General features: G+C 43.8%; 1 protein-coding gene across 2 annotated transcripts in view; it reads left to right on the top strand.

Moving 5' to 3' along the window:
* Window positions 1–26746, top strand: part of TXNDC16 (thioredoxin domain containing 16) — a 186532-nt gene that overhangs the window by 22918 nt on the left and 136868 nt on the right. For both annotated transcript variants that reach the window (XM_077466803.1, XM_077466804.1), the window contains exons 3-6: window positions 5351–5523; window positions 12300–12382; window positions 17542–17603; window positions 21288–21362. In XM_077466803.1, coding sequence (XP_077322929.1) covers window positions 5370–5523; window positions 12300–12382; window positions 17542–17603; window positions 21288–21362 — 374 coding nt within the window. In that variant the 5' untranslated portion in view covers window positions 5351–5369. The remainder of the gene's footprint in view (window positions 1–5350; window positions 5524–12299; window positions 12383–17541; window positions 17604–21287; window positions 21363–26746) is intronic.

The raw sequence follows: 26746 nt of genomic DNA, 5'->3' as shown, positions 1-26746 counted from the left end.
GGGGAAAAGTGTCAATAAAAAAAAACACTGGGGGCCCCCTTATTAAAGGGTGGCTCCTGGATTCCGATAAGGCCCCTACCCGCAGACCCCGTCAACCAATGGCCAGGGTTGTCGGGAAGAGGGCCTTGTCCTCATCAACATGAGGACAAGGTGCTTTGGGGTGGGGGGCCCCCCCTTCCCCAAAGCACCCCTCCTCATGTTGAGGGCACGCGGCCTGGTACGGTTCAGGAGGGGGGGGGGGGGGCGCTCGCTCATCCCCACCCCTTTCCTGACCGGCCGGGCTGCGTGCTCGGATAAGAGTCTGGTATGGACTATGGGGGTTCCACTTAAAATCCATACCAGGCGACGTGGCTAGCAAGGGGTTAATCTCGCTAGTTCCGCCTACCTGGAGTCATGTTCAAAATGAACGGACTTTACTCCATGCGTGGGCCAGTCCGTTCATTTGAAAAGTCAGACGGACTAGCACACAGATGGGTGGATTGTTCATTTTGGGAAGAAAAAGTCCGCCGGAGCCCACACACGGGCGAATTGTCCGGCGGATAGTGTGTATGCGGCATTAGTTAGATGTTTTCTTTCATTAAAACAATTAAAGTACCATCATCTATATACCGAAATAGAAGGAACAAAACAGTGTGTGTTTAGTATTACTTTACAGACCAAAAGGGAGCAAATAAGAGTTATATGGTCTCATCATTCACTTTCATTTTATAACTTTTTGTCAATCCAATATCGGCTTACTTTTTTTTGTGCCCTCTGTGAGGAATATAAGCTTACTTGAAAAATCTTCTTTCTTGATCATACATCACGGGGTGCAGAGCCTTCCTTACATAGTGGGTTATATAGGCACCTTCGGTGATTGGACACTGGCTAACCCCCCAATTAAGGAGAATTCCTCCCCTATATAACCGCTCCCATATGGGAGGTACCTTAGTTTTTTCGCCAGTGTCTAAGGTGGTTGGTCACATAAAACATGTGTTATGAAGAAAGCTCTATGCAGGTCCCTGCAGGGGTCTAAGGGCTATACTAACCAGATCCATATCTCGGATGGACTCGGATGGATATCTTGACTCCCATGATGATATGGTAACCGGGCCTCGTCATCCGAGGAAACAAGGTTTTGCCTGCAAGTCCTCTCCCTTGGAAGACTGGGCTCTAGGAAAACCAGACTTGGTGTACTATTAAAACAGTGGCATGAAAGTTCTGGCAGAGTCTTTTACAGATCCAGGTAAGAGGATCCTCTGAGAAGGAACCCAAAAAATCATGAAGGTTGGCACAACACTACCCGCCATTATGGGTGAAGACCTGAAACGGTTTTCAGCAGTTCCTGCAGCGAGGACAGGTAAGAGAAGTTAATCCTATATAAATTGTATATTATGGATTTTCTTCATAAGAGTAGTTGCATGTCTTACCTGGTTTCCGCCACTAGAGGGAGTAAAGAGCAACTTGGTGTATACTTGCATGCCTTTCCAGGATACACACTCAGTGAAGCCAGTCTCTGCATGGCTCACATCCTCCGCTGCAGGCTCTGCCACAAATAGGTAATAAAGTGGTCCCACATAGTCTGGGGAGTCACGCGGAGCTCAGAGTGGTTCTCTTCCTTCCCCTCATTCGCGGCCATTGGTAGCTTGTTGTAGCTTGTTAACAAGAGGGGGGGTGTGGTTGCATGGCAGTGCACTGCGCTCCACTGCACAGGCGCCAATCAGTGATTTAAAGCCCAGAGTGCCAGAGCTCTGTGATGCGGATGGACACAGAGCTGTGGGCAGTAAGCATCAAAAGGGATCGGATCCAGGCAATCCTAAGACCTACTCAGCGTCAGGTTGTGCAGTTTAAGCATATATGTATATTGTGAGACTTGTAGCACAACATTGATTGCACCTTGTACTAGTGCCTCTGCTTTGTAGCTTAGGACTATGTCTCCTTGTAAAAGGGTCTCGGGGGAGGTAACAAAGACACAAAAAAAAATTACTGCCTATGTCTAAGGGTCCTAAAGATGCCTGTAGTTTACCATCCCACCTTGCAAGACTGGAGACAGCCTCACAGGATGAGTCGGTGCCCCTGTCAGGTTTTGCAGCCTCTCCTAATGTTTCAGCCCCAGCGTATTGTCACAGAAGACTCCCTTAAGGCTACATTGGAGGGTTTTGAAGGAAGAATTATGAATTTTATTTCGGCTTCCTTAAAAGATAGTAGGAAAAGGGGTAGATCCCCTCCCCCTGCTGCGATTCCTTTTTCAGATGATTCATCTGACAATGAGGAAAGATGCCTATCATGGGGTAGGGATCAAGAGCAGTTGGATAAATCCGAGGAAGAGGAAAGAGTCTCCTCCTCTCAGGCACTCAAAAAGCAGGTCCAGTATTACACTAATTGGTGCGTACCACTTTCAGAAGAGGCTGCTACATCCTCCGTTTCTTGCCTGGGTGTCAGGAAAATCCCACAGACTGCCTTGTCCTTTCCAATTCATTCCTTAATGGATAAATTGATGTATGAGGATTGGCGGCATCCCGATTAAACGTTTTTCTTTTCCTAAAAGGTTTTCAATGCTTTATCCTCTGGAGGAAAGTTTCACCAAGAAGTGGGGGGTCCCATCCATGGATGCGGCTGTTTTTTTGTGTGAATAAAAACCTGACCTGTCCTTTGGATAATGCTCGGTTATTTAAAGATCCAACTGATAAGAATCTGGAAACTTTATTGAAAGCCTCCTTTTCCATGTCTGGCGCTGTGGTACAACCTGTGGGGTTGTGTCAGTTCCTCAAAGAACAAGTTAAGCAAATGCTTAGCCTCCTTCCCAGTGAGGAAGTAGAGAATTATGCAGACCTTCCTCAGGTTCTGTGTTTCATGATTGATGCAATTTTGGATTCCGTCCAACAAGCATCTCGTTCATCTCTCCTGTTGGTACACATGCGAAGTTCCCTTTGGCTCAAAAATTGGGCAGCTGAGCTGTTGTGTAAAAAATATTTGACTGGATTCCCGTTTAAAGGGGAATGCTTATTTGGGGATGACTTGGATAAATGTATCCAAAAGATTACTGGTGGTAAATCTACTCTTACCAATCAAAAAGAATAAACGTCCATCATTTAGGCATTCTTTCTCCATCCCCTGGAGCATCAAGCTCTAAGCAGTGGCGACAGCCTTCCAAACCATCCTCTAGAGGAAAGGCCCAAAGTCCCGCACAAGCTTCCTTCGGAAGGGGCACCCCCACTCGGTGGGGGGGGGGGGGAAGGCTGCTGCAGTTTGCAGAAGCCTGGCGGGAAGAGATTCAGGACAGATGGTTAATCTCAGTAGCTCTGGGCTACAAGCTAGAGTTCCAGGAGATTCCACCATCTCGCTTCATAAGGTCAAAAGTCTCCAAGGATCCAGTAAAGCGAAGACCACTACTTCTGGCCTTAGATCACTTACTATCCCAGGGGGTGATAATAGAAGTGGACCCAAAAGAACCGGGTTCAGGGGTTTACTCGAATCTCTTCACTGTTCCAAAACCAAATGGAGATTTCAGACCCATCCTGATTCTAAAGGATCTGAATCAGTTCTTACACGTTTGGTCCTTCCGTATGCAGTCAATACGTTCTGTGGTCTCCTCCCTACAAGGGGGAGAGTTTATGGCATCAATAGATATAGATATCAGGGGATGCATATCTTCATGTGCTGATATTTCCCGCTCACCAAAAATACCTAAGGTTTGCAGTAGATCAGCTCCATTTTCAATTTGTGGCCCTGCCCTTCGGTCTCGCTACAGCTCTTCAAGTTTTTACAAAGATTCTAGACCCTCTCTTGGCAAACCTAAGAGCTCAGGGCATAACCGTTCTAGCTTATCTAGATGATGCTACTCATAGAGCAGACAGTAGCGCACCTGAACCAGTGTTCTCAAAACAGTAGAACCCCTGGAAAGCCTAGGTTGGGATATAAACCTTGAAAAATCATCCCTGTAACCTTCTACAAGGTTGGAATATCTAGGCATGATCATAGACACCGCTCAGGGCAAGGTGTTTCTACCAGGGCCAAAGGTCATGGCCATAAAAGTTCTGGTTCACCTAGTGATGAGCAGAAGGAGTTCCTCCATTCGGCTATGTATGAGACTGTTAGGGAAAATGGGTGTGTTTACCGCTCCTCCACCGCTGCTCCCCATTGAAATCAATGGGGCAGCGCTGTAATACCGCCGGCAAAACGCCGCTATTGCGGTGTATTGCCGGCGGTTTTAACCCTTTCGCGGCCGCTAGCGGGGGTAAAAGCGCCCGCTAGCGGCCGAAATGCGCCGCAAATCCGGCGGTAAAATGCAGTTAAAAATAGCGCCGTTTTACCGCCCACGCTATCGGCGGGGTGGTGTGAAAGGGGTCTAATTCACAAGGCAGGCTCTTTGAAATGTGTGACACAGCAGTGCCTACTTACAGACCATAATGACTACATGTAACAGAATTCAAGGAAGTAAATGTGTGGGGATTTACACAAAGTAGGTTTTATAAACTACAAGAGATTATTAGGAGGAGATTAGAAATAATGGACATTTTTTTTTTAAAATCCAATGAGGAAATAACCAATAACATTGTAATTGTTAGGGTATATACACACTTTCAAGCGAAGTTCCAACTGCATATAATTCTTATTATTTTTTTTATGATGAAAATCTTTCTATTAGAAATTATATATAGCACTCGCGTCTTTAGGATCTATCGCCGCACGATTGCCGATTTGCAATCAAAAGAAGATATCTTTTATTCTTGTCTCCTGGCATTTTCCATATTGCTTGTGGGCATGTGAAGCCCACAAGCATTATCTTCCGGGATGCGGTGCACCGCCCGTTCTCGCGCAGTACTGTATTTTTGGCTCGCAGCGCTGTCAACTTCTGATGTTGCCATCACAACGGACGGCGGCGTCGGATGTGCCCGCCCTGTTGTGATGGCAACAAAGATCCTATGCACTGGTTGCCCACATTTTAAAATGTTTGGTAACACGTTATCGTCATTGCATCACTTCCAGTTTTGAAATCTCGTGATGCTGAGCGGCGGCGGTACACACTGACTCCTGGGATGTATGACACCAAGCTCCTAGGAGACAGTGCGCCGTTGGGGAATGACGTTATTAGCCGCGGATGGGAAAAGGAGGAAGTGAAATTGATCAGCTTTGAAACAAGGTAAGCTGACGAAAAAAAAAAAAAAACGATCAATGAGTAAATTTATTGGCATTAATAGATTGAATAAGAAAACGCTAAAGTGGGTGGAACTCCGCTTTAACAGCTTGTGTGTTGCAGTATAGTAGTTTGGGCACGTTTGTATTGTTTGACAGTAAAATTATATATTCTTGTACTTTAATTTTTATTATTGAAATAGATTTTTATAACGTTTGTTTCATTGTTTCCTAGGTTCAGGTAATATATCAAGATGGCCGGCGTTCCTGGACTTTTCTTGCTGCTCCTGTCGGTGAATATCGTTTTTCTGACTGCGGCAAAGGCTGTGTTACCTGAATTAAGCCCGGACTCTTATGCCTCCAACCTGGCACCTGGAAAGAATTCACTGCTGTATTTCAGCAACACTGGTAAGAAATTGAGCAGAGCAGTTAGTGCTTCAGCTGCGGACATAGTGCAAGCGCTAGCATTCTTTAACACAGCCCTTCTCAACCTTCGGTGATCAGTAGGAGAAGGATCATCTTGCATTAGGCGATCCCTGAAGAAAAAAACGTCCCTTCGGAGAAGCTTATCCTGCCCCCATCTAACAACTGTACTTTTATTTTCTCCATCAGCTCTTCCCCCGTAGTTATTACCTTTTTTGTATCGGTTGACCCCCACCCCCCCCCACCCCCCCCCACACCTTTTTAGATTGTAAGCTCTAATAAGCAGGGCCCTCTGATTCCTCCTGTATTGCATTGTATTGTGATTGTACTACCTGCCCTCATACTGTAAAGCCCCGCACAAACTGTCGGCGCTACATAAATCCTGTATAATAACATTGTTGGTCAATAGCAGAAGGGCCCTCTTACATTGGTAGTTAGTGAGAAAATGACCCTCTTTCATTGTAGGTCAGTAGAAGGACCCTCTTACTTACGTTGGTGGTCAGTGGAAGAAGGCCCATCTTATATAGATGATTAGTAAGAAAATGTCTTACATTAGTGGTCATTGGGAGAAGAATCTTCCTAGATTGTTGGTCAGTGGAAGAAGGGCCAATTTACATTGGTGTTCAGTGGGAAAAGGACCCTCTTAGATTGGTAGTCAGTGGTAAAAGGACCCTTTTACATTGGATGGTCAGTGGTAGAACCTTCTTACGTTGGATGGTCAGTGATAGAACCTTCTTACATTGGATGGTCAGTGGTAGAACCTTCTTAAATTGGTGGTCAGTCGGAGAAGGATCCTCCTACATTGATGGTCACTTAGAGAAGGCCCTCTTACATTGTAGGTCAGTGGGAGAAGGTCCCCTTACATTGCTAGCCAGTAGGAGAATCACTCTCTTACATCGGTGGTCAGTGGAAGAAGGGCCATCTTACATAGATGATTAGTAAGAAAATGTCTCTTACATTAGTGGTCAGTGGGAGAAGGATCCTCCTAGATTGTTGGTCAGTGGAAAAAGAACCTATTTATATTGGTGGTCAGTGGGAAAAGGACCCTCTTACATTGGTGGTCAGTGGTAGAATGACCCTTTTACATTGGTGGCCAGAGGTAGAACCTTCTTACATTTGTGGTCTGTGGAAGAAGGATCCTTCTACATTGATGGTCACTTGGAGAAGTCTCTCTTACATCGTTGGTCAGTGGGAGAAGTACCCGCTTACATGGTTGGTCAGTGGGAGGAGGACCTATTTTACATTGGTGGTCAGTGGGAGAAGGGCCCTCTTACATTGTTGGTCAGTGGGAGAAGGACCTATTTTATATTGGGGGTCAGTGGGAGAAGGACCCATTTTATATTGGGGGTCAGTGGGAGAAGGACCCATTTTATATTGGGGGTCAGTGGGAGAAGGACCTATTTTATATTGGTGGTCAGTGGGAGAAGGACGCTCTTACATTGTTGGTCAGTGGGTGAAGGACCTATTTTATATTGTTGGTCAGTGGGCGAAGGACCCTCTTACATTGGTGGTCAGTGAGAAGATAACCCATTTACATTGTTGGTCAGTGGGTGAAGGACCTATTTTATATTGTTGGTCAGTGGGAGAAGGACCCTCTTACATTGCTGGTCAGTGAGAAGATAACCCATTTACATTGGTGGTCAGTGAGAAGATAACCCATTTACATTGGTGGTCAGTGAGAAGATAACCCATTTACATTGGTGGTCAGTGAGAAGATAACCCATTTACATTGGTGGTCAGTGAGAAGATAACCCATTTACATTGGTGGTCAGTGAGAAGATAACCCATTTACATTGGTGGTCAGTGAGAAGATAACCCATTTACATTGGTGGTCAATTAGAAGAATGCTTCCATTACAGGTAGATGAAAAGATCACTGGTGTCATTAGTTAAACGCACAAGGAACCCCTAAAAACCTCTGGAGGAACCTTTGTGTTTCATGGAGCCCTGGTTGAGAATGGCTGCTCTAGTAGATTTTTTACTTTTCTTCCATACATTCAATATTTACCCCATATGCGTTTTGGATGCTTGTTTTATTCCCAATGCACAGACAGTAAAAAGCGGTTCACCCTACATTGCATTTGGGTATATTTAATAATAATAAACCTTGGCGCTATCGCAGAATGTTAGCACACTAAAAAATCAAAAATGTTAAGCTGCCCCTTTTAAGTGAATAAACCACCTCTGAAAAGGGAAACCAATGAAAAGCAAGGCGCTAGCACATGTTGTAATTACATATAATCAAAGAGTGAATAATAACCCAGATAAGCATAAAAATCCAAAATAGTGAAAAAAAACTTTTTTAAATAATATCACAGTCCAGAAAAAATATATCTTCCTAAATCTTTGCAGGGGGGAAAAAACGCCAATCGCTATGCCCCTTTATGTAAGCGTGCCTCAAATACTCCTTTATAAAAGAATGTGTACAAAATGTACGCTTACCGACAACATCTATCATGCGCCTTTGGTGTCTTAGGGTACCAACATTTTGCATGTTGTATTCACAGAAGCCACCCTGGTAGTGATATATGGGAAATTGCCAACAGCTTTTCTTCTCAGGCACAAATGGCCGAGACCCAGAGAAAAATAAATAATAATCCTGGATAGTGTAGAATCTATGAATGGGGGTATATTGGGCTACAGAAAAATGGCGGATAGTGAGCTTCCTGATAAGTGTTCTTTTGGCAAAAAATCTCAATTTAGTTTTTTTTTTTTTTTCTTTTGCTACATCAGCGATTTTTTCACGAGGCCCCAATCAACTTTACGTTCATTTGCACCTTCCTCGTCTTCACATCATTGTAGCGTTATTTTTAATTTTTACCTTTTTAATTTCCCCTTTTTTTTTTTTCCTTTTTTTTTGTTTTTTTTTTTCTCTCTTCTCTCAGTGTACATAAGCACTTTAAAAAATCAATAATATATCACTATTACAAGATTGATTTCTCATACAATCTACTGTTATCCTTATCTTCTATAAATTAGCATCCTTTTAACCATTAACCTATCCCACCTCTCCCTTTCCCTTTCCTACTACCTTCACCGTTACTACGTCTTTATATTACTTTTTAGGCGGTTTACTCATAACATAAATTAAGGTCTACTTCCCCTTTCTTAATTTTAATCTTGATTCTCCAACTCATTTCTAATCAATTTAGTTTTAGTCTTAATCTTAGGACTAAAATGGCATTTTAGTTTTAGTCCCATTTTAGTCTTCTGCAATTGTTTTTTAGATTTAGTCGTATTTAGTCGACTAAAATCTCCAGTACATTTTAGTCGACTAAAATCATTTTGGTGATCTAAAATATAATGGGTTAATAATCCAATGCATTATTTAAGCATTTCTCTACAATTTCCAAACTCGTTATATACTGCTGCAGTGAAAGATTTAATGGGGGTTATTTATGAAAAGGCAAATTAATTTTGCAATACAAGTGCAAAGCGCACTTGATATTGCACTGAAAGTGCACTTGGAAGTGCAGTCGCTGTAGATCCGAGGGGGACATGCAAGGAAAATGAAAAAACAGCATTTTAGCTTGCACAGGATTGGATGATAAAATCAGCAGAGCTTCCCCTCATTACAGATCTACCCCTTAGATTTAGAGCGACTGCACTTGCAGTTCAATTTCAAGTGCACTTTGCACTTGTAGTTTGCACTTGTAGTGCAAAGTGGATTTGCCTTTCGTAAACAACCCCCAATATGTTGTTATTTATGGTATTGAGGTACGAACGTGCATTACAGACCAGTGTTAATTTTGACGTCAAATTTCAATTTAGTTTTAGTCTTATTCTTTTGACTAAACTGGCGTTTTAGTCCCAATTTAGTCTTTTTGACTAAAATGCCATTTTAGTTTTAGTTGTATTTTAGTTATCTCGCTTGTTTTAGTTTTTAGTCGTATTTTAATTGACTAAAATGATATTAAGTTGGTTAACTAAAATGTTTTAGTCGACAAAATTAACACCGCTGACGATTCTGACAAGCGAAATGCATTGAGGCTGCGCGTCCGCCATATGTGACATCATTTCCGGCTTGATCTGGTTAGAACATTCGGCTGTTTGGAATGCATTCTGGCTCGGACCAAGCGGTGTACAGGACAACATAACCAGGTGTTGGTGCTGACTATAGCATAGTTTAAATGTAAGTGGAAAATCCCTATTTTATCCTTACTTTGTCTTTTAACCACTTGCTTACTGGGCACTTAAACCCCCCTCAGTCCCAGACCAATTTTCAGCTTTCAGCGCTGATGCACTTTGAATGACAATTGCGCGGGCATACAACACTGTACCCAAATGAAATTTTTATCATTTTTTTCCCACAAATAGAGCTTTCTTTTGGTGGTATTTAGTTACAGCTCGGAGTTTTATTTTTTGCTAAACAAACAAAAAAAGATGCAAAAAAAAAAAAAAAAAAAATCATCATGTTTTAATAGTTTGTTATAAAATTTTGCAAACGGGTCATTTTTCTCCTTCATTGAAGTGCGCTGATTAGGCGGCACTGATAGGCTGCATTGGTGGGCACTGATGGGCTGCATTGGTGGGCACTGATGGGCTGCATTGGTGGGCACTGATGGGCTGCATTGGTGGGCACTGATGGGCTGCATTGGTGGGCACTGATGGGCTGCATTGGTGGGCACTGATAGGCACAGATAAGGCGGCACTAATAGGCACAGATAAGGCGGCACCGATGGGCACAGATAAGGCGGCACTGATGGGCAAAGATGGGCACAGATAAGATGGCACGGATGGGTGGCACGGATAAGTGGCACGGATGGGTGGCACGGATGGGCACTGATAGGTACCACAGATAGATGGGACTGATGGGCACTGATAGGTGGCACTGATAGGTGGCTCTGATAGGCGGCACTGCTGGGCACTGATGGGCGGCACTGCTGGGCACTGATGGGCGGCACTGGGGTGCAGCACCTTTGAGGCAGATTTTGGGTGGCACTGTGGGTGGCACTGTGGGTGGCACTGCTGGGTGGCACTGTGGGCACTGCTGGGTGGCACTGTGGGCACTGCTGGGTGGCACTGTGGGCACTATGGGCACTGCTGGGTGGCACTGACAGGGGGGCACTTACTTTATTTCAGGATGGCACTGCGGGTGGCAGGTGGGCACTGGCAGGGGGCAGGTGTCCGTTTAAATTGCTGGCCGTGATCGGGACTGATGTCCCGAACACGGCCGCCGGCGATCGGCTTTTTTTTTTTCTCCTCGCGCTGTCAGCGCGAGGAGGAATACTAGCCGATTACCGGCTCCGTTTTATCACATGATCAGCTGTCATTGGCTGACAGCTGATCACGTGATAAGGGGTCGGGATCGACCCCTTACACGGATCGGTGATCAGGCGAGTCTCACGGACTCGCCGATCACAGAGCGCGCCGCGCGCGCCCCTCAGGGGGCGCGCAGGCCGCTCGTAACCGGGACTACGTCAATAGACGTAGTCCCGGAAATGTGGGTCCGCGCTATTGCCGTCATTTTGCAATAGCGCGGTACCCAAGTGGTTAAAGTGGTTGTAAACCCTTACAACCAACTTTGACCTACAGGTAAGCCTAGATTTAGGCTGCATTCACACCTGAGCGTAGGCGTTTTTTGCGGCGTTTTTTTACTGTGATTCGCAGCGTTTTTTACCGCGATTTGCCGCGATTTTGTGCAGGGCAAGAGGTCACCAATGTTAAAAGAAAAACGCCCAAATCTGCTCAATTCGAGCGACAAAAAAGGGTCTGGAACTTGTTTGAGCTTCAGGCGTTCGGCTTCAGGCGACATGGAGTGGAGATGTGAACCATCTCCATTGAGAATAATAGAATTTTTCCCCCTCTAACGTTTTGTAGCTTCAGGCTTCAAGCTACAAAACGCTCAGGTGGGAATGGGGTCTAAGGCTTGCCTGTAGGTCCAAGAAATATCTCCTAAACCTACACGTTTTAGGAGATATTTGCCGAAAGACAGCAACCGCTGTCTACGGCGCATGCGCACCGAGCGCGCCGTGGTCAATATGCCGCACGCGGGAGTGGGGTCATCGCGGCTTTGCCGAATGGGAGCGGCGAGACCCACCGAGAAGATGGATGCGCCAGACTACAGGGGACAGCGGTGACTTCGCTGGCTCCTGTGTCAGGTAAGTGACACATAATGGACTACTATGCGATGCGATGCGATGCATAGTAGCCCATTATGCTTTACCTTTGCAGGGAATCAAAGAGGAAGTAAACCCATCAGGGTTTACTTCCTCTTTAATAAAACATTATTACACTATCCTGGTTTTTTATTTATTTTTCCTGGGTCTTGGCCATTTATGCATGGAGGAGAAAAGCTTTTGGCAATTTCCCACATATCGCTACCAGGGTGGCTTCTGTGAATACAACACGCAAAAGGTTGGTACCAAAGGCTCCCACATGCATGGAGTTACTTCCGGGTATCGCGGCTCCGGCGCTGTTTGGCCGAAGCCACGATACCCGGAAATAACTCTAGGGAGAAATGTCGCTGGTCAGTGCTGTGTATGGGCACTGCAGCGGGGGCTTCCATCTCGGGTGAGGATTACATAATGAGCTAGTATGCATAGCATACTAGCTCATTATGCCTTTGTCTTTGTCTTGCGGGTCTTCTTCTTCTTTTTTTTTTTTCATGTGGGTTTACAACCACTTTAACATGAAGAAATATATCTGATGCTAGGTCTATTCTAAGATCATAAGTAATGTTTTTAGTTTTTTTTTGTTTTTTTTTTCTACATGTTGATGTGGCCACTGTCAGTAGTAAGTGTTTTGTGCATTTCATTTCAGAGTTTGCCAACAATGTCATTTTTCTGGAGGAATTACAAAAATCTGCTGGGGTTCTGGAGGACTATGGGATTTATGTTGCCAAGGTAAAGTCTGTAAGAAAACATGCAAAATATTGCCAACAAATTTGACTTTTTTTTTTTTTTGTTCTACCAAAAAAATTAAAATAAAAAAAGGGTATATTTGAGAAAACTTTTATGTTGATAGAAGCTGCAAATAGGGAATATTCAAAGAGGTCCTGTACTGTGGAAGCTTTGCTTTGCTCAAAAAGGCAGACAGAGGGAAAGGACCAGTCACTAGTATCTCCCTATAACAGGGGTCATCAAACTATGGCCCTCCAGTTGTTCAGCAACTACAATTCCCATCATGCCTGTGAATCTCAGTTTTACAATGCCTCATGGGATGTTTAGTTATATAATGTGTGTGTGTGTGTATATATGTATATGTGTATGTATGTATGTATGTATGTATGTATGTATATATATATATATATATATATATATATATATATATATATATATATATATATATATTGTCCCATACATTGACTCCGTGATGATGATACATATAATAACTGTGACTTCACACTCTTGCTCACCTTCAATTGTGTTACCACACAATTAATTTTGGTCCAACAGCTTTACAGGCTCCCCCAGGTGTAATCCAAAAATGATATTCTCAATTTAAAATACAAAAGGGGTCAGGGTACACGCACTTTATGGGTGCTTGCAGTGCACCAGACTATAGAAAACAACATACAATGTTAAAATCCTCTCCAAATGGTTTGCAGGCTTGTGTGAATCAGCGGCTAGCTCTGAGAGCTGTCTCCTCCACTGTCCTGGCCCCTCCCCTACCCATGACACAGGGCAATCACGTGTCTTCCTCAGGGGGATCTGAGTATGTTTCACAGTGCACTTGATTAACAAGTATTTAATTTATATATTTTTCACCATTTATAGTCTTTGTTTGGGAATTCAAGTTGCTCCAACATTCACTCGCACATTGCCCACTTTTCGTATTTATCGTATTTATCGGCATGTAACACGCACTTTCAGGGGAAAATCGTGTATGCGTGTTATACCCTGATCCCCCACCGATTGTGTGCTTCTCGGCGGCTTTTGGCCACTTTCGGACGTTCTCGGTGGATTTTGGAAAGCCGCCGAGAACGGCGTGAGCTACCGAGCGCCGCCAAGATACACAGGACATCCTCTCTGTATCTCGGCCGCGCCATTTTTAAACGGCAAGGCTGCAATGCATGCCTGCAAATGACACTGACAAGGCTACAATGCAAGGCTGCAGATGGACACTAATAAGGCTGCATTGATGGGCATTTAAATGTAAGTTTTTTTTGTTTTGTTTTGTTTTTTCCTTAAAATTCCCTCCTAAACTTGGGATGCATGTTATACGCCGACGTGTGTTATACACCAATAAATACGTATATATATATATTTTTTTTACCTGAGTGAGTGATATATCACATAGCGCTGCATTTGTATATTTTTTATATTTTTACTAGTATCTCCCTTCTACTGATCTTTTCCCCATTACTGACTTACCATGCCTTGTTCTGCACTATCTCTGTGTGGAAGCAGCCATCTTGGTAGAGGCAGAGCTTTGCTTCCTCATGTAAGATACACCCCTCTTCTTTCCATGGGGGTAAGATGACTGGAGGTAGAATATTCATAGAGCAGGAGGAAGCTTTGCACTACAGGTTCTCAGGTACAGCTTCCCCTCCAGCAAGGAGAACAGTGAACAGCTCTACAGTCACATGTAATGGGGTGCACTGCAAACTTTCAGAAGGAATTCAGACGAAAGGCAATTTTGTCAGATTGCTGTTTAGAGACAATTTGCATTTATGTTTCTATGCTTCCACCTCTCCCTGTACTGTTCAGAGACTATAAAAGAGGCTGGTAATTTCAGTCAGTTCAAGTTAATTTCAGGCACTTACACTGCTTTATAATAAAACAAAAAGCAGCGCATATATTATGCTATAACCATGAAAATGTGAAAAATTGTTACAACATGCTAAACAGGGAAAATACCAATTGAAAAAAAAATGTCCAGAAAAATACACTGAAATGTATTAATTTTGTGCACTTCCAATGTGAGTATAAGAAAAAAATAAATGGTTGCAAACAATGGCTCCATGTGTGCTTGGAAAGGAATCCAAGAATAGCAAGGGTGACACCCAAAGAGATCCACTCCAGAGGCATACCAGAATGCCAGTGACCCCCTTATTCAAGGTGGTCAAAGCTTGCTCTATCAGACAACAAGGATAAGTCTCCTGGAAGGAACAAACATCAACACAGGTAACAATGGGGGATGTGTTCAGCAATAAAATGAGTTCCAACTCGCTCTCAGCAGAACGTGGCATGTATAAAGTAAGAGCTCAACATAGTGTAATATCGTAAATCATCTTCATTTATTGTAAAGTATTGCACTTACGTAGTTAAAATTTGTAAGAAAGCATGTAAAAAATGGCAGAAACGAAGACCAGTCCTCCTCCAATAACCAAAATGGCAGATGTTCGGCCGCACATGCACAGTAGCATGTGTACGTGGCTCCGCCCTACGCGTTTAACCACTTAAGGACCTGGCCTCTTTTTCAGACTCAGTGTTTAGAGTTAAAAACAGTTTTTTTGCTAGAAAATTACTTAGAGCCCCCAAACATTATTCATTTTTATCTAACACCCTAGAGAATAAAATGGCAGTGGTTGCAATACTTTTCTGTCGCACCATATTTGCGCAGCGGTCTTACAAGTGCACTTTAAAAAAAAAAAAATGTTAAATACACTTTTTTGAATAAAAAAATAAGATAACAATAAAGTTAGCACAATTTTTATATATTTTTATTTTGTGAATGATAATGTTACGTTGGGTAAATTGATACCCAACATGTCATGCTTCAAAATTGCGCCCGCTCGTGAAATGGCAACAAACGTTTATCCTTAAAAATCTCCATCAGCGACTTTTAAAAAATTCTAATGGTTGCATGTTTGGTGTTACAGAGGAGGTCTAGGGCTAGAATTATTGCTCTAGTTCTACCGACTGCGGCGATACCGCACATGTGTGGTTTCAACACCGTTTTCATATGCGGACGCTAGAGCTGCACGATTCTGGCAAAAATTTGAATCACGATTTTTTTTGCTTAGAAGATAGATCACGATTCTCGTGGCATAACATCTTTCACATTAAAGCAAAAAAAAAAAATTGGGCTAACTTTACTGTTTTTTGTTTTATTTTATTTTTATTAATTGAAGTGAATTTTTTTCCCCAAAAATTGCATTTGAAAAGACCGCTGGGCAAATACAGTGTGACATAAAATATTGCAGCAATTGCCGTTTTATTCCCTAGGGTCTCTGCTAAAATATACATAATGTTTGAGGGTTCCAAGTAATTTTCTAGCAAAAAATATTTATTTTAACTTTAAGAAAGAAGTGTCAGAAAAAGATTTAGACTTTAAGTGGTTAAACTTCCTGCATTTACACTTGTTGAAAATTTGGCAGTCTGCCAGATTATTTATTTACACAGAAGTTCTTTCCCTTTGATCTAAGAAGGAAGCTTAGTTACAATGTTGCAAGTAAAAAAAAAAAAAACTTGGCAGACTGCCTGGATGCTTTCTTTTGACAGTTAAAGGGGTGTTTCAGCTGTAAAAAATTTTTTTTCAGAAGTCAGCAGCTAAAAAAAAAAGGTAGCTGTTGTCTTTTAATAAGGAGACTTACCTTTCCAGGGCGCCCGCGATGTCGGGCGCCGAGGCCGACATGTCCCTCGGCTCTTGGGTCCCAGCACCGCCATTTGTACTAAGGGAAACAGGCAGTGGATCCTTGCGGCTTCGCTGCCTGTTTCCTACTGCGCATGCGCGAGTCGCGCGGCGCTTTGTGAATGGGATGCGCGCTGTGTTAGGGAACACACGGTACCCAGAAGACCGAAGCTCACCGAGGAGCAGGAAGAAGGCAGATTAGGAAGACTGCCTAGCAACAGGGATTTCTGACCAGGTAAAAAAAATATTTGTTTTCAAATGTTTTTTTTTTCTTTTTTTTACATTTTTTTTTTTTTTTTTTTTTTTTTTTTATAATAATGCTTTTTTTTTTTTTTTTTTCAGGGTGGCCCTCCACTTTAATTGAGCAGATAGTTTCTCCACTTGTTTATATGAAAGAATGGGCAACTTCTGCAGGAGATATCTCAGAGAGAGTGAATCGATCACGATTTTTTAACGATTAATTGTGCAGCTCTAGCGGGCGCTACTCATATATGCGCTTGCTTCTGCGCGCGAGCTCGACGGGACGAGACGCGTTTAAAAAAAATTTTTTTTTCTTATTTATTTTACCTTTTTTATTTAATTTTCTTACACTGTTTTTTTTTTTAAAGTGTCACTTTTATTCCTATTACATGGAATGTAAACATCCCTTGTAATAGAAAAAAGCATGACAGGACCTCTTAAATATGAGATCTGGGGTCAAAAAGACCTCCGATGTCATATTTGGACTTAAATGCAAAAAAATAAATAAAAAAAATGACATAAAAAAAAGTGCCTTTAAGAAATATGGGCGGAAGTGACGTTTTGATGTCGCTTCCGCCCTGCTATGGTAAGGAGACGGGTGGGGGCCATCTTCCCTTCACTCGTCTCCATACCTAGCAAGGAGACAGATGTGATCGCCTCCACAGCTGCCGGCGGCGGAGGGCACCGGATCGCCGGGGGGGGGGGGGCTCTACCACCACTGATAAAAGTGATCTCACGCCGAATCGGCTGCAGAGACCACTGTTATCTTGTAGCCGACCACAAGGATACTGGAGTTTTGGCAGCTAGCTGCTGCCATAACGATATATGTGTCCAAAGTAGGGACGTACATCAGCGTGCGGCGGTCGGCAAGTGGTGACATTTTTTTTATATTGATATTTTCACTGTTTAGTATGTTGTATAACGATTATCACTTCTTTATGGTTATAGCATAATATATGCATTACACTTTTGTTTTATTATATTTGATGTACCTGGTATCATAGGTATAAGTGTTTAGCAGCTACTATTTATTTATACTATACTACTAGCGTGTTTTTTTTCACTTAAACTTTATTAGTGTATTAATAATTTATGACCTGCATTAATCTGTTTTTTTTGTATATCTGCCTGGATGTCCGCTTTAACTTGAATTTATCAAGGAAGTGTTCACCCGGGTTTTTATTATCTGTAATTTCACTGTGATGATTCAGCTGATCTGGCTTTATATTTCCATTTTACCGGTCAGGTTAATTGCGTGAAAGAAGACACCATCAAGTTCTGTTCAGAAGGAAATGCTTACTTCTTCAGGTGAACAATTACTTTTAATCCAGGTTATTACTGACAGCTTAGGGCCCGCCTCAACCAATCAGAGTGGCTTCCAATCGTGTGATCCCTATGTTGGCGATAACGGGCATTGCACGCGGGCTGGAGGCTTCACTGGAAGAAACCTCAAAGGATAAGTGTACTTTAAAACAAAGTGCGCTTATCCTTTTTTTTTTTTTTTCCTTCCCTAAGCTAAGGGCCTTTTCACACTGATGCGCTTTTGATTTGCTCCCATTGACTTACAGCGGAAGGTGCCTTTTTTGGTGCGCTTTTGAAGCAGACGTTTCAATGTGCAGCACACTTGCAGTGTGAACAGTTACATAGGATTTCATGGGGAATGTTTTCATGTGCTTTTATCGCCCTGGAAAGCGTAGAGAAAGGGCACTGGTGTGAAAGCAGCCTAACCCACCCTTCCCCTCCAGAGATGCATACTCATCTCTATCTGACTGTTTGTTGACATCCTGTGATGTACGTCTTCAAGAGGAAGTAAACTCTGATGGGTGTTACTTCCTCTTTGATTCCCTGCAAAGGTAAAGCCTAATGGACTACTATGCATCGCATCGCATCGCATAGTAGCCCATTATGTGTCACTTACCTGACACAGGAGCCAGCGAAGTCACCACTGTCCCCTGTAGTCCGGCGCATCCATCTTCTCGGTGGGTCTCGCCGCTCCGCCGCTGTCACTCGCGGCATATCGCCGTTGACAGCGGCTCGCTCAGTGCACCTTTGCGCCGCTGTCTACGGCGCATGTGCCGTAGACAGCGGTGCCTGTCTTTTGGCAAATATCTCCTAAACCGTGTAGGTTTAGAAGATATTTCTTGGACCTACAGTTAAGCCTTAATCTAGGCTTACCTGTAGGTCAAAGTGGTTTGTAAGGGGTTTACAACCACTTTCACTTCTGGGCCACTCCTGGAAGTCCCATAGACTTCTACGGGACTGCCTCCAGTTTCTGGATACAGCCCAATCGAAACCTGTGGGGATGTAATGAGCGGGCATTACCACCACACTGAAAACTTGCACCACTGCATGTAAACTAAAAACAAAACTGCCGTCATTGGATCGAGGTAATCTGTACATCTGTGGAGGAGAAGGGTGAGTTAGGTAAGGTCAGAAGAAGCGGGACAAAAGGGATAAACGTTGTCGTCAGTCTGAATTGTAGCTGTAATTGCCTATTATTAAAGTAATTCAAAACCTTTTTTAAAAAAAAATAATAAGCATGTCTACTTACCTGCTTTGTGCAGTGGTTTTACACAGAACTGCCCCAAACCTCTTCTTCTGCTCCTGGTTCCTCCTCTTGGGTAAGTGCCCCCATAGCAAGCTGTTTGCTATGGAGGCACTCGTGCAGATTCGATCCTGAACCGCACTGCCTGCATCCTTAGACACAGACAGTCTGACTTGGCCTTGCGCCCTCGTCACAGGATTTGATGTGGCTCCCACTGCTGCCTCTCTGTCCTGTGAGGAGAGAAAAGGCGGGGAGAGCCACTGCTCTCGGGAACAGCACTGGACCTAAATCAGGCTCAAGTAAGTATTTAGGGGGAGCTGTGGGGGATCCTGATCACAGAAGGCTTTCTTGAGAAAAAGGTAAAAAATCCCTTAAAGTGGTTCTAAAGGCAGATTCGATGAATTTGATTCATTAAGATAAATGTGTCCAGCATCCCCCCTAATACTTACCTGAGCCCCCACCTCAATCCAGCGATGTTGCACTAGTCTTGGGTGTCTGAGACTCTCCCTCCTCATTGGCTGAGACAGCAGCAGGTGCCATTGTTTCCTACTGCTGTCAATCAAAGTCATTGAGCCAATTAGAAATGAGTGGATGGCCACGGCTCCCTATCTGAATGGATACACAGAGCATCTGCTCAGCTCGGGTGCCCCCATAGCAAGCTGCTTGCTGTGGGGGCACTCGGCAGAACGAAGGGGCCAGGAGTGCTGACGAGGGACCCCAAAAAAGGAGGATCTGGGCTACTCTGTGCAAAACCACTGCACAGAGCAGGTAAGGGCCAGTTCACACAGCAGGCGAGGCGAGGCGACTCCGACTTGCCTCGCCGCGACCTGCCGCGGCCTCAGCGGCGACTTGCAAATGACTTCTGTATAGAAGTCAATGCAAGTCGCCCCGAGGTCGCCCAAAAGTAGTACAGGAACCTTTTTTCTGAGTCGGAGCGACTCGAGTCGCTCCTCTCAGAACGGTTCCATTGTACAGAACGGGGGCGACTTGCGAGAGCGAGGCGAGTCGTGTCGCCTCGTATCGCCCGCTGTGTGAACCGGCTCTTAGTATAACGTGTTTGTTATTTTTAAACAAACAAACAAACAAAAAAAAAACAACTTTAAAGGATATGTAAAGGTACCTTTTTTTAAAAAAATACAAACATGTTATACTTACCTCCTCTGTGCAGTTAACTTTGCACGGAGCGGCCCCAATCCTCCTCTTCTGGGGTCCCTCAGTGGCGCTCCTGGCTCCTCTTCTTCTCGAGCCGCTTTTTTCCTTGGGGCACTCATGCAAGCGCGCTCCTGTGTCCTGCTGCTGCGTCCATTGACACAGAAAACTCAGTCCCAACTCCCGCATCATTGGATTTGATTGACAGCAGCGGGAGCCAATGACTGCGCTGCTATCAATCTATCCAATCAGGACCCAAGACACCGGCTGGAGCTGGTGTGCTCTACCCCGTCACCGGAAAGACCGGGTTCAGGTAAGTAAAAGTGGGGCTATGGGGGGCTACTGCATCACAAGAGGTTTTTCACCTTAATGCATAGAATGCAACATTTTGAGGGTTTACAACCCCTTTAATATTACTTTAGGCCTTTTGAACCAATTTGACAAAAATAGAAACGCAATTAATTAAAAAAATTCTAATTAGTCATAGCGTTATTGTCACAATAACTGAGACATACTGATGCTTCTAAATTTGGCATCGGCATCGAGGCACCAATGACCTCAGGTCATTAAAGGACTAATGCCGCGTACGCACGAGCAGAATGTCCGACAGAAAAAGTCTGGCGGAATCTTTTCATCATATATTCCGATCATGTGTGGGCCTCATCTGACTTTTTTTTTTATTTTTTCAAAAATTCTGACGGACCTAGAAATAGAACCTGTTCTAAATATTTCCGACGGAACCGATTCCTATCGAGAAAACCGCTCGTCTGTATGCTGTTTTCCGACGGACCAAAAACAGCGCATGCTCTGAAGCAAGTACGAGACGGAAGCTATTGGCTACTGGCTGTTTGAACGTCCTTTTTCTAGTCTTGTCGTACGTGTTGTACGTCGCCGCGTTCATGACAAACGGACTTTGGTGTGATCGTGTGTAGGCAAGACAGTTTCCACGGAACTCTCTCGGAAAAACCTTCAGAGTTTATTCCGAGGGGGAAAACCGGTCGTGTGTATGCGGCATTAGTAGCATCTAAGGTGAAAACTGCATCACTTATAGCAACCAATACACAGTTTAATTTTCTAACTGTGTGGCTGCACACACTTTTATTCCACTACTAATACATTATGGGGAATATTTATGAAACATTTAATTTGTGATTACCAAACTTTCACTGCAGGTGAATCTTCCTGATGCATGATTTTTAAAGCATATTTGGTGAAAGCCACCTTCACTGCTCATTAAATATGTCCCTATGTGTACAGAATAAGATTGCCTAACTTGATTACTATTTGTTTTTCTCTAGGGGGACAAAACTGTTAAGGGAATTCCCAACTGACACCCTGTTTGATGTCAACGCTATTGTCGCCAACGTTTTATTGTGAGTACATAAGGGGCAGACATAATTGCTCATTACATAGGCAGCTCTGTCTCCTACAAGTCTGGAGCAAGAAAAAAAGTCTGATCTGAAGGCGAATTCAAACTAGGAGGAAAGCTCTTTAGTGCTGCGACAGCTCTCCTTTGGCGGCTGTGCTAGGGGGCAGCCACCCCCCACCACCTTTGTTTTGTTTTGTGTCTTGTAAAGTATCTCCCAAAATTTTTGTAATTATTTTATTATATCTTCTATTATATATATATATATATATATATATATATATATATATATATATATATATATATATATATATATATATATATATATATATATATATATATATATATTATTATTATACGGCATTTATATAGCGCCTACTGTTTTTACGCAGCGCTTAACAACATTAGGGTAGACATTACAATACAATACAATTCAAGATGGGGATAGAGATAGATATCTATCTATCCCCGTCTTGAATTGTATTGTAATGTCTACCCTAATGTTGTAAAGCGCTGCGTAAAAACTGTCGGCGCTATATAAATGCCGTATAATAATATAATATATATATAATCTCACATTATTTCATTTGACAACGCTGAAGAAATTACGCTTTGCTACAATGTAAAGTAGTGAGTGTACAGCTTGTATAACAGTGTAAATTTGCTGTCCGCTCAAAATAACTCAACACACAGCCATTAATGTCTAAGCCGCTGGCAACAAAAGTGAGTACACCCCTAAGACAGGTATGTTAAATTTGGTGTTATCCTTCTCACTCTCTCATACTGGTCACTGGAAGTTCAACATGTCACCTCATGGCAAAGAAGTCTCTGGGAATCTGAAAAAAAAAAAGAATTGTTGCTTTACATAAAGATGGCCTAGAGCTGTGATCGCGAACCTCAGCAGTGCAGATGTTTTGGAACTACATTTCCCATGATGCTACACTACACTGCAGAGTGCACGAGCATCATGGGAAATGTAGTTCCAAATCATCTGGGGTGCCAAGGCTCGCATTACTGGCTTAGGGTTTAGGAAGATTGTCAAGACCCAGAAACTGAGCTGCAGCACAGTGGCCAAGACCATACAGCGGGGCAGGTTCCACTCAGAACAGACCTTGCCATAGTCGACCAAAAAAAGTTGAGTGCATGTGCTCAGTGTCATATCCAGAGGTTTAAGAAATAGATGTATGAGTGCTGCCAGCATTGCTGCAAAGGTTGCAGGGTTGGGGGGGGGGGGGGGGCGGGCTGTCACTGCTCAGACAATAAGCTGCACACTGCATCAAATTGGTCTGCATGGCTGTCGTCCCAGAAGGAAGCCTCTTCTAAAGATGATGCACAAACAAAGCTTGCTGAAGAACAAACAAGTTTGCTGAAGACAAGCAGAAAAGTATATGGATTACTGGAACCATGTCCTGTGGTCTGATGAGACCAAGATAAACTTATTTTATTCAGATGGTGACAAGCGTGAGTGGCGGCAACCAGGTGAGGAGTACAAAGACAAGTGTGTCTTGCCTAGAGTCAAGCATGGTGGTGGGAGTGTCATGGTCTGGGGCTGCATGAGTGCTGCCGGCACTGGGGGGCTACAGATCATTGAGGGAACCATGAATGCCAACATGTACTGTGACATACTGAAGCACAGCATGATCTCCTCCCTTCAGAGACTGGGCCACAAGGCAGTATTCCAACATAACGACCCCAAACACACCTCCAAGACCACTACTGCCTTGCTAAAGAAGCTGAGGGTAAAGGTGATGGACTGGCCAAGCATGTCTCCAGACCTAAACTCTATTGAACATCTGTGGGGCATCCTCAAATGGAAGGTGGAGGAGTGCAAGGTCTCCAACATCCACCAGCTCCGTGATGTCATAATGGAGGAGGGGAAGAGGACTCCAGTGCCAACCTGTGAAGCTCTGGTGAACTTCATGCCCAAGAGGGTTAAGGCAGTGCTGGAATATAATGGTGGCCACACAAAATATTAAATTTTTGGCCCAATTTGGACATTTTCGCTTAGGGGTGTACTCACTTTTGCTGCCAGCGGTTTAGACATTAATGGCTGTGTGTTGAGTTATTTTGAGGGGACATCAAATGTACACTGTTATACAAGCTGTACACTCACTACTTTACATTGTAGACAAGTGTCATTTCTTCAGTGTTGTCACATGAAAAGATAGAAATGTGAGGGGTGTACTCACTTTTGTTAGATACTGAAAGAGCTTTATTTGATGTGTACAAAACATACACTTCATTCACTACAATGTTGGGTGGGTGCACTGTGATAAAACGCAGCACGTCTGCATTTTATCGCAGCACAGCGATGGGCTGTGTTGCAGTGTGAATGGGACACATAGGAAACAATTGTTTCCTGTGTGTCCCTGCGGTGACAGACGTTTCCCCATGCAGTAAAACGCCGATCGCCGCATATAGTGTGAATTGGCCCTGATAATGCAGCAGTGAATCTATTATTTTCCTCTGTGTAAGCTGGGTCACCTGTCATAATGCTATAGTGTAGAGAAACAAACACATATTTTTTGGGGTTTAAAGGCTACATCCACCTTTTGAAATATAAAAATTCACATACTACTTTTGGGGGGGAATGAGTCTGTAAAGCATTACAACTGCGATCATTGGATCATGGGAGCAGTGCCAGGCTACTATGGACTTCTTTTCATGCTCCCTGTCTGTACTGAGGGTGTTCTATTGGGTTGAGGTCAGGACTCTGAGCAGGTCAGTCAAGTTCCTCTACACCAAACTCGCTTATCCATATTTTTATGGAACTTGCTTTGCACACTGGTGCGCAAACTGTTTCCACAAAGGTGGAAATGTGAATTTGTCTAAAATGTCTTGGTATGTCTGACGCCTTAAGAGTTCCCTTCACTGGAACTAAAGGGCCAATCCCAATCCCTGCAAAAACAACCCCCACACCATAATCGCCCCTCCACCAAATAATTTGGACCAGTGCACAAAGCAAGGTCTATAAACACATGAATGAGCGAGTTTGGGGTAGAGGAACTTGATTGGCCTGCACAGAGTCCTGACCTTAAACTGATAGAACACCTTTGGGATAAATTAGAGTGGAGGCTGCGAGCCAGGCCTTCTCATCCAACATATCAGTGCCTGACCTCACAAATGCTCTTCTGGAAGAATGGTCAAACATTTCCATAGACGCACTCCTAAACCTTGTGGACCGCCTTCCCAGAAGAGTTATATAGTTGGGTTGAAAAAAGACAAAAGCCCATCCAGTTCAACCACAAAAAAAAAAGAAAGAAAGAAATCATACAATCCCATATACCCAATTCTATACCTACAGTTGATCCAGAGGAAGGCGAAAAACCCCAGCAGAGCATGATCCAATTTGCTACATCAGGGGAAAAAATTCCTTCCTGATCCCCCGAGAGGCAATCGGATTTTCCCCGGATCAACTTTCCCTATAAATGTCAGTACCCAGTTATATTATGTACATTTAGGAAAGTATCCAGGCCTTTCTTAAAGCAATCCACTGAGCTGGCCAGAACCACCTCTGCATGGAGTCTATTCCACATTTTCACAGCTCTTACTGTGAAGAAACCTTTCCGTATTTGAAAAGTCTTTTGTAAAGAGTTCCCCCTTGTCCTCAGTGTTGACTGTAAAGTGAATAACTCGACACCAAATTCACTATATGGACCCTTTATATATTTGTACATGTTGATCATATGCCCCCTTAATCTCCTCTTATCAAGAGTGAATAAATTCAGTTCCTCTAATCTTTCCTCGTAGCTGAGCTCCTCCATGCCTCTTATCAGTTTGGTTGCCCTTCTCTGCACTTTCTCCAGTTCCCCGATATCCTTTTTGAGAACTGGTGCCCAAAACTGAACTGCATATTCCAGATGAGGTCTTACTAATGATTTGAACAGGGGGGCAAAATGATATCTCTCTCTCTGGAGTCCATACCTCTCCTAATAGAAGAAAGGACTTTGCTCGCTTTGGAAACTGCATGTTATTATTGAGCTTATGATCTACCAAAACCCCCAGATCCTTCTCCACTATGGATCCCCCCCAGATCCTTCTCCACTATGGATCCCCCCCAGATCCTTCTCCACTATGGATCCCCCCAGATCCTTCTCCACTATGGATCCCCCCAGATCCTTCTCCACTATGGATCCCCCCAGATCCTTCTCCACTATGGATCCCCCCAGATCCTTCTCCACTATGGATCCCCCCAGATCCTTCTCCACTATGGATCCCCCCCAGATCCTTCTCCACTATGGATCCCCCCAGATCCTTCTCCACTATGGATCCCCCCCAGATCCTTCTCCACTATGGATCCCCCCAGATCCTTCTCCACTATGGATCCCCCCCCAGATCCTTCTCCACTATGGATCCCCCCCCAGATCCTTCTCCACTATGGATCCCCCCCAGATCCTTCTCCACTATGGATCCCCCCCAGATCCTTCTCCACTATGGATCCCCCCCCAGATCCTTCTCCACTATGGATCCCCCCACAGATCCTTCTCCACTATGGATCCCCCCACAGATCCTTCTCCACTATGGATCCCCCCACAGATCCTTCTCCACTATGAATCCCCCCACAGATCCTTCTCCACTATGGATCCCCCCCAGATCCTTCTCCACTATGGATCCCCCCCCCAAATGCTTCTCCACTATGGATCCCCCCCCCAAATGCTTCTCCACTATGGATCCCCCCCCCAAATGCTTCTCCACTATGGATCCCCCCCCCCAAATGCTTCTCCACTATGGATCCCCCCCCCCCAAATGCTTCTCCACTATGGATCCCCCCCAAATGCTTCTCCACTATGGATCCCCCCCAGATGCTTCTCCACTATGGATCCCCCCCAGATGCTTTTCCACTATGGATCCCCCCCCCCAGATGCTTCTCCACTATGGATCCCCCCCAGATGCTTCTCCACTATGGATCCCCCCAGTTGTACTCCCCCCCTAGTATGTATGATGCATGTATATTCTTAGCCCCCAAGTGCATAACTTTACATTTCTCAACATTAAACCTCATCTGCCACATAGTCGCCCAATTAGACAGAGCATTGAGGTCGGCTTGTAAATTGGAGACATCCTGTAAGGACGTTATTCCACTGCATAGCTCAGTGTCATCTGCAAAGGCGGAAATGGTACTTTTGATCCCAGACCCAATATCATTTATAAAGATATTAAAAAGTAAGAGTTGAAGCTGTTATAGCTGCAAAGGGCGGGGCCAACTCTATATTGAACCCTACGGGCTAAGACTGGGATGCCATTAAAGTTCATGTGTGTGTAAAGGCAGGCGTCCCAATACCTTTGTACAAGAAATAAAAATGTGTAACCAAAAAAAGAGCATATATAAATGCCAACACGTGCTGTAATTTGTTAATGTGCCAAAATATGCTAATAAAAAACAATATTAAA

This window comes from Lithobates pipiens, unplaced genomic scaffold (genome assembly GCF_037356315.1).
Source record: "Lithobates pipiens isolate NorthernLeopardFrog02 unplaced genomic scaffold, aLitPip1_a1.2 Scaffold_37, whole genome shotgun sequence".
Taxonomy (NCBI): domain Eukaryota; kingdom Metazoa; phylum Chordata; class Amphibia; order Anura; family Ranidae; genus Lithobates; species Lithobates pipiens.
Note: the sequence above shows the minus strand (reverse complement) of the source record. Positions and strands in the feature narration are given on the sequence as shown.